This window comes from Diospyros lotus, chromosome 6 (genome assembly GCF_014633365.1).
Source record: "Diospyros lotus cultivar Yz01 chromosome 6, ASM1463336v1, whole genome shotgun sequence".
Lineage (NCBI taxonomy): Eukaryota > Viridiplantae > Streptophyta > Magnoliopsida > Ericales > Ebenaceae > Diospyros > Diospyros lotus.
Window position 1 is genome coordinate 46144039 of NC_068343.1, and position 13727 is coordinate 46157765.

The 13727-nt window shown below is 38.0% G+C and overlaps 1 protein-coding gene across 5 annotated transcripts in view; it reads right to left on the bottom strand.

The window, feature by feature from the left end:
• Positions 1 to 247: 247 nt before the first annotated feature.
• Positions 248 to 13727, bottom strand: part of LOC127804090 (methyl-CpG-binding domain protein 4-like protein) — a 34001-nt gene continuing 20521 nt past the window's right edge. For 3 of the 5 annotated variants that reach the window (XM_052340819.1, XM_052340816.1, XM_052340817.1), the window contains 2 exons: positions 9677 to 9873; positions 9031 to 9536 (listed from right to left, as the gene is read on the bottom strand). In XM_052340819.1, coding sequence (XP_052196779.1) covers positions 9407 to 9536; positions 9677 to 9873 — 327 coding nt within the window. In that variant the 3' untranslated portion in view covers positions 9031 to 9406. Of the gene's footprint in view, positions 475 to 9030; positions 9537 to 9676; positions 9874 to 13727 lie in introns of those variants that run through there. The other 2 variants (XM_052340821.1, XM_052340820.1) reach the window with 2 other exon arrangements.

Below are 13727 nucleotides of genomic sequence, written 5' to 3' on the forward strand. Positions count from 1 at the left end.
CGTGCTAATGCATGGGGATGTGTATGTGATATGTTATGCACGCATGGGAGTGTAAGTTATAAAACAAGAAAGTTGTCAATCCATAAACGTAATGTAGAACAATAGAACCTATATACTAGTGAGATAGCATGTCAGGGCCGGCTCCCGGATTACCCGCTAGCATAGAAAATCCGTGAAAAGGTCCATACAAGATGGATACAGATACAAACATCACTTAACAATTGCCAAACATTTTTTTCATTTCCATAGTTGCTCACTATCAATAGGAGCCAAAAATAACATTATACATCATTCTTTACATCATAAACTTGGGTTTACAACCCATACATTTTAAAAATTAAAGGGCATCAAGGCTTTAAATACAAATTGAAACCCTCTAATCATGCCCTCAACTACACCCATGGATCTTCGAGATTGAGACATCTCTGTACACATCTAACCATAACTCGCTCCACTTACTTATCTTCCATTTACCTGGAATGACAAAAAGAACAAGGGTGAGCCACAAGGCTCAGCAAACATATAATAACAGGGAAGTATCAACAGGATAATATCTGAAGGTATGAACCATTTAGAGCCAAGGAAAGATCACAATCCCCACAAGTAAACCTCACTTGAATCCATGCCTTCTACACTTGACAACATCATCTCCCAAGAATTTATAATTCATTACATTTCATCAAAACTCATTTTTCAAAGTGAGCCCTAAGGCTCGGCAAGTGTATAAACCAACGAAAACTGGGTATGATCAGACTTCCCTGAACATCATTCATAACATTTCACATATGGACACACACCAGCTCTCAAAGCATAGGTGATACACAATCAATCCCATATAGTTATATCACACGTTACCCAGCCATAACATCAATGCATGGATGCACATATAATGCACACATATGGTCCTTGGGGCCCATATAAGAAAATACACATAATGGCGCCCAAGACCCTGTATACAAACCTGTTGTAGCCAATGACAGGCTACCAAAATAAGAACATGAGCCCAAGGCTCTCATCTCACATCCATCACCATCGTCATCATGTGCCACAGAACCCAAAATCTCATCAAGGTCATAAGCTGTTGTGGGCCTCCACCCACAGTCTTATGCATCACAAGATCCAACTGCTGTGAGCCTCCACCCATAGTCTTACGCACCACAAGCACAAGCTCATTTCCACCACCATCACCACCACGCGCAAAGGAACCATGCAATGCAACATATAAGGAATGCAATGGCTGTTGTAGCATTAATGTGATGACTAGGCCTCCATAAGCCAAGCATCAGGCCATGCTATGCTCACCTAAGAATCCACACACACGAATGCCCTAATGCATATGCTCGCCTAACATACACAAGTCAGCACTCACCGGCCATTCGTGTTATGCCAATGCTCACGCTCCCATCACATACAAAGCATGACCCCCCAATGAATGCAACCCATGATCCAACATCACAAAGTGAGGCAATAAAAAAAAAACACAATGCCATGCAACACAACTACTAACAATGGTATGATTAATGGAATTCATACATCCTCATTTGATTTCCCATTAGAGCTCTTGGCTCTTCCACACATTTCATATTGATTAAGGGCAATTATTCATATAACGATAGCCATGCATCAAGCATGAGTTACTTAGACATGCCAACCAAGAACACTTCTGATAAACTTCCCAAAGGATTATCATTATACTTCCTTATGCAACTCAATTACATTCTTATCTTATGAACCCCATGAATATACATATAGGTGTCTTCCACCACATTTTATCATTTTAGAGGATTGAGGGATACTAAAGAAAGCATTTAAAAACACTTTACATTAGCCATTTTACTTGAGTTGGATTAAAAAGAGACTTAACCCATTCATATCATAACCAAAATATATGATATTGCATATCAAATCGAAGCCCTCGAAGTTTAGTTTATGACGCTTCAAACGGATCACAAATCCGAGCTCTACATCAAAAGTTATGGCCGAAAAAGAGAAACATGCGCAAAGTAGTCAAAACCGCGGTTGAGTCGATTCGGAGCAAAATCGAGTCGACTTGGCCCGAGTCAACTCGCCCAAAACCGAGTCGACTTGACCTCCTGGGCTAGTCGACTTGGCCGAGAACGACGGAAAAAGGCTAAAAACCCCCCAAAACCCTCAAAATGGACACCAAACACTCCAAAACTTCCATTCTAGCTTCCTAACCCCATCAAAGTCATTCCTTAAGGGAAGAATGGGGTGATCGAACTCCATCGAAACCATCAACAAGACTCAACGAAGGCTTGACACAACTTGAGATTTGAATGAAAATGAAAATAATATCTTCCCTTAATATGAAAAATCATTTTAACATCAAGGATGCAATACCAAGATATTTCTTTGACAATACAACCAAAACCGATAAAGAACTTGCACAAGATGGGAAAAAATAGTGCAAGAGGAACTTGCCTTGTTGAAGAAAACCGAAGAGAAGAAAATCCTTTCGATGAAGCCAACCTCCCCATTTCTTGAAGCTCCAAACATGGAGATAAATGGAAGAAGAAAAATGAGAATAGAAGAAGAAGGAGGAAGAAGATGGAAAATGAAAAAGGATCCGCCGGGAGAAGGAGAAAATGAAAAAGGAGCATGAAGCCAACCACTCTTCCAATAGAAATTACCAAAACGCCCTCATATACACACACAAATCACAAAATATCTCATGCCCCTTTTGGACTTTTGCCATATTCTATTTTTCTTTCCCATTTTCTTTATTCCATCCCAGTATGAAACTCTCTAATTACCCTCACCTTTTTCAATAAAGGACCATTTGGTCACTTTGCATTTTACATTTTCTTTCTTCTTTTTTTTTAATCCACATATTACACAAAATATATATATAATTCTATTTTTTTAAAAACAACCATTATGCACATGGGCCTAAGCCCAAATCAATAGCTCAACACATTCTCAGGCCCAATGAGCATTCTTTCAACTTGAGACACAACTCATTCCATTTCAATTCAATTAAACATATCACAACACATGGGCTTAGACTCAATTAAATAAAATTACCCACTTCCATTTTAGGCCCATGGGTTTTCTCTAACCCACCACTTTCATTGGCCTTCAACATATGACCCAAGCCCACTTTCATTTACTTAAACACATCACAAAACATGAGGCTTAGGCCCAATCAAATCCTTCTCATTTAATTAAAACATAACTCACTAATACATGGGCTTAGGCCCAAATGGGCAACCCAAACCATTAATTTAATTACATACAATTTAACATATAAGAATATTTCCCAACATTTAATTTAATAGGGCACATTTTCAAATTCTCATAATTAAAATATTAATAAACTTCTAGACCTATTAACAGGTCGTTACATAGCATGCCCCAACAAGTCAACATATTAGATGTTGTGGTGTGGTGTTGACACGCATGACCATTGTACTGATTCCTTACAACTTGTACATTTAACAATGCAAAAGGCAGAAGCAAGAATATGGTTGTCTCATATTACATACTTGGGCAGGGGTTGCCAAGGAGCTACACTTTTGTTCATGTGGCTTGAGGAATTTTGCTTTACGTTTGTTGAAGAGGAAAATTCAATCACCAATTTGTAAACAATATCTAGAATTGGCAATCCCACGACACCACGAATGTTAGAAACTTAGGGGCAAAGGCTCATGACATGGTCCTTAGCTAGGTCTCGGTCTTAAATACAACCATCACTTGGCATCGAAGCGGCCTTGCCTACCTTGACCTGCCAAATCGAGGTTAACAAATATTGTTAATGGAGACCTACGCAAGCCCCTGGTGGCTGACCCTTGACCCCGACCAACAAGGTAGGGAACGAGACATTTTTAGTGAGTAAAGCATATGAGTAAAAGGGGTATAGGGTAATATCACATGGTTGCCCCTTGATAAGGACATGCCAAAGCGATCAGAGCACACAAAATTACCTCAAGATGAAAATAGGTAAGGCTGAGCTGGGTGAAAAAGCCCTATGCACGAGGGACTAATTAGTCCATGCTCCAGGCAGAGGCTGAATCCTGCTAACTAGGCTGTGCTAGACAAGTTAATAGCAAGAGATGAATCTGGAAATGGATTCAAAATTCCAAATCTAATAGTCTTTCTAATGGATTGGTTTGCTATTATAGTAATCCAAGAAATAATGGAGCAAGATAGGAGCAAAAGGGAATAAGGATTCAAGGCTCTAGAATGAGGAAAAACACAAAACACACTCATCGAGATAGAAAAATGCAACTAGGCAATGTGCCAAGGCTTTAGCCATTTTCTTTTTCATTCTTTTATATATATACCAAGCCTCAAAACCATAAAATGCTCCAATTTAGACAAACGACTAGGAGAGAGGGAATGGGCAAATGAGAGAAAAGTTAAAGGTGTGTTAAATGCATGTCGTCTTATCCTCGTTCTTTCTTGCCACACGTTGTTTGAATATGTTACCAAAACAACAAAGCTATCGTGCGGACACGACCCTTGCTGCCAGAAACGATTGGCAGATTCTAAAAAATGGTGGACCTATTTTACATCAGACAAGTCGACCGGTTTCTTAAACTGTCGACCAGTTTTGTCCCTTCGTTCTAAGTTTCTACAAATTGTATCTAGGCTGCCATTAATACTTAACGGTCCTTTTATCATCTCATAACGAAACTATGACCCCTATTAACTCTCTTAATAGTATGCTTGTCAACACTTGTCAACTCTTGACAATTGCTTTAATTAATTTGAATCTTATCCGTTAACTAATAACAGTGTCATCATTAACTCTTAATGATGATTACAGCTTGCATTGCTTAGTCAACCACCGCGCTTGAATATGCATGTGACCTTCTAGATTTACTAATAATTAGCAATTAATACATGTCAACCACTTTGACGCCAATCAAACATTTTGGTCTAGAATGAGGATTTTTCTATCTCCTCAATGTACCCTAAAAAACCCTAAGTGACAATTAGCATTATGTCAAGGGGATCTTACTAGTAACGAAGTCTTACTTCAAACAGAACCTATTTGGGCATTCTATTCTCGTACACTATAATCCCTCCATCGACTAACATCCCGATCGAGTAAGAGTCATGGACTGATCAAACTCATTAACTCGACAACTATGCTAATATCAATGTGGTGTGATTGAGATGACACATTGAAACTCCTTTTGACATTAGAACACTTTCCAATCAAGTGTACCATAGTCAAGGGTTTCTTCAAACAAAACCACCGCTGATCGCATAGGATGTTCACCTTATACCGAAAGTTAACAAATCACATTAGTAATCATCTATCTCCACGCACCATTGCATAGAGACCATACAGTGCATCTCCCACCTGAAAATTGGATGGTTTTAACAATGACAAATACCTATCACTGACATATAAGGTAATTGTGTTGCTTTCGGTTTAAGGATTAGTAACACAATCGAAGCCTATGATAGATCATAGATCTTCTTAGTCATATGACCTATCTAGTGCTTCGCATTTAGCAGATGTTCAACTGACATCTACCCACATGTCTACTATATCCATCTCATGAATTATGGAATGTGACTCACCATTCATTATCATTATCATTTCATACTAATCAAAGATAGTATCTCATGTGCTAGTCCATAATTGATTACTCATAGCCATTTTCTGAGAAATCTAAGGACCAAGAATCTTATTAAGAAATCCTTAATCCAAAAGTCATTGCTACGTATTCTTAACACTTTACGAATAAGATTTTCATTAAGAAATCTAACAGCTCATTCATATATAACGATTAGAAAGTTATAAATGAAGATATGACCATAAAACATGAATTCATATTTTATTATATTTGCAAGAATTACATCATTACTCCCATAATTACACTAATGTTAACACAGTGTTATCTAAATCTAGTATTATGCACTAATGTTAACATAGGGTCTTCATGATGTGGGTCTAGAAGAGCTGGGTATGTCCTTAAGACAAGAAACAATTTGAAGTGTCTTCAAAATCTTGTAACTGCGAAAAAGTTCACCTAGAAGGAGTCTTCGAGTCTTCCGACTTGTAAGACAAAGGATAGTTAGAAAGTAGGCGGGGACCTCTTCCGTGCGGGCCCTTCGTTGCCTAAGTCAACTATATTCATGAGGTAGGATGTTGATGTAAGATGACGTGTTGTAGTAATTGTTCAGAAAGGTAAGGACTCTTCAGAAGATGTGTGTTTTTTGTGGGTCTTGGAAGAGGTTACACTCGAAGGGGCATCAAGTGTGTTTCGTGTACAAATAAGTATGGTGTAAGTCTTTGGCTTTTAGTCTTTGTCCCCAAAGGTGTGGGTCCAAGGGGTATTTACAGGCATTGAAGGATTAGGACACGTGGCACAAAGGGCACGTGGTATGCGTACCCAAAAGCATCCAGAAAAACCTTTCAGGTGTGAGTGTCCCAAGTTAGGATCGAAAGGCTAGAAGGTGTTGGAAGGGTCGTCTTCAGTTGTAAGAAGCCCCGGAAGGGAGGGTTCAACAAGTCTTCTGTAAAGAAGGACTTGGGTTAGGCCATGGGAAGATTTCTTCCAATGGCCCCCAAAGGAGTGAGTAACTCGGAGGCTACCATGTATGGCAAACTAGGCCTTCGGGTTGGATGAGCCTCCGTAGATGGATCTTCAAGGTCATCAAAGTCTTTTCCATGGGCATGGTGCCTCCGGAGAAGCTACCCTATCGAAAGGCCTTCACAAAGGCTTTGCCATAACAGACATAAAGTTAAGAACAATAATTGTCACTTGCACAATTGAATCAATAAAACTCAATTAAGTTGAGGGTGAATTTTATAATATTTGAAATTAAAAGGTGACTCCATAATTTCGTCCAAGTTGAAGCAAACGTTTACTGGATCGAGGATAATTTTCCCTTCATACACAATGTTTTAAGCCCATCTTTTTTTGAATTAATGCCCATTTCCTCCATATTCTCTCTTCAAGAAGATAGGGTTTCAAAATCTCAAGAGCACGAAGAAGGGCAATTGAATGATCTAAGTTGCGAACAGAAGAATTAAAAAAATTTGGAGTCATCTATCGCTTTAAAATCCTTGCATAAAAGCTAGCCACATTTTCCTTATCAATGTCGTTGGAATCATGAACTTCTTGGATCCATCGACGACACTTATTGTTGCTACCGGTGGTGACATCGTCAAGCTCTTCAACGTCTCCGTTGAGCCTGGCGATCCTTGCACACTGAGCTACACTCCTTTAACCAGTTGAATCGTCAGCCATGGTGTTGTCCGTGACCAGTTGAATTGTTCGACCTCGTGTCGTCAACCATGGTAAGGAAGATGGAGTGGCCAATAGTGATTAGATGAAGAGAGAGGTAAAAGGAGGCAGTCGATGGCGATGAAGGAGGAAGACGACTACACAACGCATGGATGATGAAACAAACCCTATGTGATTTTGGGGAAGAATGTGGGTTAACCCATTAAGTTATTGGGTCGACCCATTGGGTCAGATCTGGACCGATTTGATCCAATCCATTTATAGATTAATGAGTGGATCTAGATCAGTAGATCCATGATATGACCCAAAAACGATGTTGTTTTATTGACATGTCCATTATTGGACATGTTAACACGCTACATCAGTTGCCACGTAAGATGGAACACACATTTACTGGATCAAGAATAAAATTGAAACAAAAGTGAAAGTTCAATAACCAAATTAAAGCAAAGGTCAAAACTGGATAAAATTGAAAATTGACCCTAAGTTCAGGATATATTAATTTATTCAACCTAATAAATTTGTCTTTTAAAGGAAAAAATTAATAAATGTCTCTACCTATTCAATTATGTGTCTCAAAGTTATTTAATATGTCTCTATAATTGTCACTAAAGATATAATTAAAGATATAAACAAATATATTTCATTGGACATTTTTAGCTACTCAATTTTGGCATTTATCATCATCATACATTAAGAGTCTATACAAATCTCTTTCTAAAATTCAATGCTTTCAGAAGTTCTGCCCTTTTGTGCCTAGAAAGATTGCTCGGCCTTTGGACCGTACTAACCCTACTGGACTCAACCCAAATGGAAGGCCCATAGCTAGACACCAGGCCCAACTCTTGGGCTCGATCTCGACCCATCACCAGCTTATCAACATCACTATTCCATCAACGCACAACGAGATCTTTGCGCCTATAAAAGGCCTCATCTACTCTAAGTATCTTGGTCCCTACTCTTTATCATTACAAGATATCTCGACCTTCTATCCACCTGCAACGACTGACGACAAGCAAGGGGGTTTCCTCATTTTCTTCTATAGTTACTAGCCTAATCATCGATCAAGGTATGGTCAATTTATCCTTACTAAAACCCTACCCCATTAAATATTTGCTTACTTAAGTGTCCAAACGTTTGCAAATGCCATCCACCTCCATCATGCACATCGTCATACCACAATCCTCCTCAAGGCCTCTACCTGATCAACCCCTTTTGGGCCAAAAGAAACAACCCCAAAGTTCAAACACTCAAAAATTTTCATTACATAAAAGCTCAAATCCCCTTGTCAACTCTTAACTAAGGCATTTAGACCAATTAGTCAGTTGCCCATTTTACAAGTTTTTTTTTTTTTTTTCATTTCTTTCATAGTTCTTCCGATGCATAAATAAATTATTAAAATGACTTTAGCATGTTAATGACCTCAATTGGATAATATACTAGTTAGATGTTGAAACAGCCAACTAACACCCCCCCCCCCCCCCAAAAAAAAAAAACAAAAAAAAACAGTTACCCTTTTTACAATTTTTTTTTTTCATTTCTTTCATAGTTCTTCAAATTTCACACATAAGTCATCCGATGCATAAATAAATTATTAAAATGACTCCAAATACTCTCTTTAGCATCTTAATGACCTCAATTGGATAATATACTAGTTAGACATTGAAACAGCCAACAACAACAACACCACGACCCCCCCCCCCCGCGCCGCGGGGGCGCCCGACGGCCATGTTTTATGTATACACTTGTCAAGTAACGAACTCTCCAAGCAAAACTCTTATTGATGCTGAAACTTAACTCATACATAAGGAAGCAACACGCTAATAAGCATATATATACACATATCTTGGTAGCACATATTCACTTCAATTAAGAACCAAATGCAAAAACAAGACCTCTTCCATGCTTCTCCTACTACTTTCTCTTAACTACTACTACTTTTCTGTTTTTTTACAGAAGATACCTAGTTAACGATTCCTAGTAGACCAGACCTGACAAAACAAGGTGAGGTTTACCAGGAGTGAGTGAGTGAGTAAGTGAATTACAAAATGAGCAACCAAAACGAAGGGTTGGAACTACAAGACTCCTGGCCCTGCATAAATCATCAGATAGAAGAGATGGATGAATGTACATCATCAGTCTGTCTTGGACAAACATTAACATTAATCATGACCGGGCTAACTTAGGCTGTCTAATCTGTGTTTGTTACTGCACAGAAATTCCCAATATTTGTTTAGCATGTGATCTGTTGGCCTCACGCGCTCCCACTTCCCGGTACAGAATATTGCATACCCATCCGCTGCATACCTGCCCAGTGGAAATCAAGTCTTCATCTCTTCGCTACTTAATCACAATTCACACAAAAACAAGAAACATATCTATTCTCGCCTTGCACCAGAAAGAAAGATTTAACAGAAAAACAGAACCATGCGTCCCTATTAGCTTACTTGCCAACACCATGCAGTTGAGTCACATGAGTCCAGCTTTGACCCAAATATTCCTGAGAGAACTGTTGAATCATTACAGACCTCTTTTTCTGTAAACCTAAGGTTTTTATGACTTTTTCTATCTCCTCAGGAGCAACCTCTGTAGCAGCCTTTGCATTTGGGCATAAACTGAAGAGCTCAGATATAACTTTTCTGGCCTGCAAGCAGCCATCCCACATTCATCTTAAATGACTGGGTTGGTCAAGTCCATTCAAAGAAAACAATTATTGTCTTCTCTAAAATATCTGTAAATTTAATATTTATACCCAAATTGACAAGTATATAAGGGTTTAGCCAACCCAACAGTAAAAGGTATTTATTTAACCAATTTTCTGCGCAGCAAAACAAAAAAGTGAGAGCCAGTCAAAAACTTAGGGCAATATGTTTACCCAGTGATGGAGGAAATTAAAAACTCCATATCACTCAGTTGTCATTGAAAATCATTATCACCAATATACCTAAACATCAAAGGAACTATACTTCTACAGAATAATAATCTCAATGCTGCAAGATTAATTTTAAAAAATTGCCTTCATTAATAAGTGTCAGGCTGACCAAATCAAATCATGTATTTTTAAATGGCATTGATGCAAACTAAGCAAAGATATGGACATAAAACCAAAATAATAATAATAATAATAATATTCCATGCATTTCTTTTTTAGCAATGGTTTTATGAACATAATAATCAAGAATATTGAAAAAGCAACACTGATCCAATATAAGGATACCAACCAATCCATAGTAATATATATAACAAATTTATTAAAAAAAAACAGCTAATCTAACATAAAGATATCTATAAATGCATACAAGTTATATAAGAACGTAAACATCTTTCAATATTATAAACTATTTTTCTAGAATTGTAATTAGGCTCAATATTGTCCTTTATTCCACATACAAGTTAATATTATTTGCAAACTTACCTCCAACAAAGTTTAAAAGAATATTAAAAAGCCCGTCTGTGATGCATATGCAAACTATTTTTGATGCTACGTACATGGGACCAAGACTTTGTGAAGCCCAACAGCTTGGTCTTAAAGCCCATCAGGCCCTGAGGAGTTTAATAGCCATGGGAGGGATGCTGCCTGGTGCCCATGAGGGTACCCAATTGTGCAAAATGGTTTTGATTCATTGGCATGTCCTGTGTGAGCATGTGATTTTTCTGAGCTCCTACAGTTCACTCTTGAATGATTTACATTACATAGACAACTTAAGTGCTAGAGAACAAACCCAGGATGCTTAGAGGCTCACCATATGTGAAGGTGTACAGAGCATACAGTGATATTGTGCTTTGATGTACTGTAATTGATATAGTATGTTGTATATTGGGAATGAGTTGTAGCATTGACTTTGGTTATGTAATATACATTTGGCTCATGGAGTATGTAAAGGCCCATGAGAATTCTCTCTCTCTTTATCTCTATTATTCTCTCCCTCTCGATCATTCCCTCTGTCTTGCATCTTCCTATTCTTCTCTCGCTTACTTCTCTTAAATTCTCACTATTATCTTCCCTAACTCTCACCATTTTCAGCCCTGATTCCTGCCAATGGCTGAGAATTCATACATTCAGATCTGAGGATCATGATCAATGGTATCATAGCAGTTCCTTGGCCTTTGACTTCTCATGCTCGTGAGATTTCTGCCATGGCTGACAGCATGCAAATGACAAAAATTGAGTCACAACTGCAGCAGAATAATGCTACAGTTTCAGTTGGACAGCAGAAATCATGAGGCTATCAGCTGGAATTATGAGACATTGGATTGGAAGTTGGAGAACTCTATGGACAGAGTTCACAGAAAACTGGATAGCCTATCAAAGAAGTTTGATGAATTTTTTATGAGTTTTCTAAGAAGTATCAGGTTATTCAAGATCCACTGCAGAACCAATTCCAGCTCCTGCTGGAATCCTACCTAAGACATCCAATCCACAAGAAGTTGCTGAATTACCTACACTGGATCAGATAATTCTGACTGAAAATTCAATCATTTGTGAGGAAATGGTGCTGGATTCCTGAAGTCCGTCCTCAGAATTCTGACTTACAGGAAACTGACGAATAATCTGAATTGGAAAAACAAAATATTAATTCATTAGGAAAAATAACTGTGATACCGGTGCAGGATAAATTTGTTGAAGAAGAACAATTGGTGTTCGTTAGCAAGCAGGAAACAACAGATGCTTTTAAAGCACTGTTGGATTCTGAAAATGTTACATCCAGCTGGACCTGGGAGCAGGAAAAAGCTGAGGAGGAGCAGAGGACACAATTGAAGCAAGATGAATGGAAGAAACATGAAGAGTTTCAGAAGATGGTGAGGAGGTTTTTGCTGTTTTGCTTGTTCATATTCTAGTTGGTGAGCTGCAGTATCAAATCAGGTCTTGGCTTGCAGAGAACTTTAAAGTTCCTTTCTATTACTGGAAATGATATGATTGGAGGTATGACAGGTCAATGGGAACTACTTTCAAATGCAATAAGAAATAGGTGGATGGCTAGAGTTGGTGTTGCAACAAATCATAGTACTGTTGTTTTTGGACAGTTTCTGTCCAAGTACTAGAAGCGAGTCTACATATCTCAATTGCTACATCTGCAGGATACTGTAGATATATCGGCAGTTGACCTGATTATAGCAAAGGTAACTGAAACCGTTCTTCAAGAAAGCCTAAAATACTTGCCAAACAAAGAGATGTTTCCTCTTTCATCCATAAGATAAAGCCAAGAAGGAGAAAGAAAAAGACGCAAAAGAAAAGAGAAAGGAACAAGAAAAGGAGAAGGATGAAGAAACAACGGCACGATTGCTAAAATTTCTTGGGGATAAGAAATCTCTCAAGAAGGGGGGAATAGTCGTGACCTCAAGGATATATTAGTACATGTAATAGTTGTTGAGATTTGTGATATTTTTCTTTAATTAGAGTTGGTTTAATTTTCTGTCTTTCATTTATGTCTCCATTGTTATATTCTTCATTTGTAACTGATGTTAGGCATGCAAAACATCCTGCATTTAAAGTTTTATTTCTAGCTTTTCAATTTTATTTGATGGATGTTATAAGTCCTGTACAAATAGGACTTGATTCCTATCTTTGGAGTGTGTGAACTTTATCGTGAGCTTTCAATTCAACAAGAAGTTATCTTTCTTCAAGTTCTAGTCTTCTTCTTCTCACATTTTCTTTTTTATTTCTGTCTCTTTGTTTAATAAACATTTGAGGTTTTACTTTTGTTTTTGCAATACCTTGTTTTATTATCATTTTCTCTAACACTGGTATTAGAGCTCAAAGGTTTAAAGGGCTGTGATTTTGAGATGAGAATTCCAGTTTTATACTCTGCAACATGTCTTCTAATTTTGGTGTTTCCACTCCCCCACAATTTAATAGCGACAACTACCAGTTTTGGGTTGTTAAAATGCAATCCTATCTCAAAGCACTTGGCCTTTGGGAATCCATTTTGACTGATGACAATCCTCCACCATCGAGAGCAAATCCAACCTTGAATCAAATTAGACAGCATGAGGAGGAGAAGTCAAAAAAGCCCAAGGCTTTATCTTGTATTCATGCTGCTTTATCAGATCCTATTTTTGCTAGGATTATTGAGTGTGACACAGCCAACAAAGATTGGGATAAGTTGAAAGAGGAGTTTGAAGGAAGCACAAGGGTGAAGGCTGTTAAATTAATAACTCTCAAAAGAGAGTTTGAAATGCTGAAGATGAAGGATTCAGATTCTGTGAAGGAGTACACTACCAAAGTGATGACTATTGTAAACCAAATCAGATTAGCTAGTAAAGATTTTCCAGATCAAAGGGTTGTGGAAAAAATAATGATAAGTGTCCCTGACAGATTTGAGTCGAAGATCTCAGCCATAGAGGAGTCTTGTGACTTGACTAGTCTCTCTATAGCTGAATTAATCAGCTAATTACAAGCCCAAGAGCAAAGGGTTGCAATCCCTAATGAGGAGCATGTCGAAGGTGCCTTTAATGCCAAATTCAAAGGCAACAAACCTGTTGCAAGGGATGATTGAA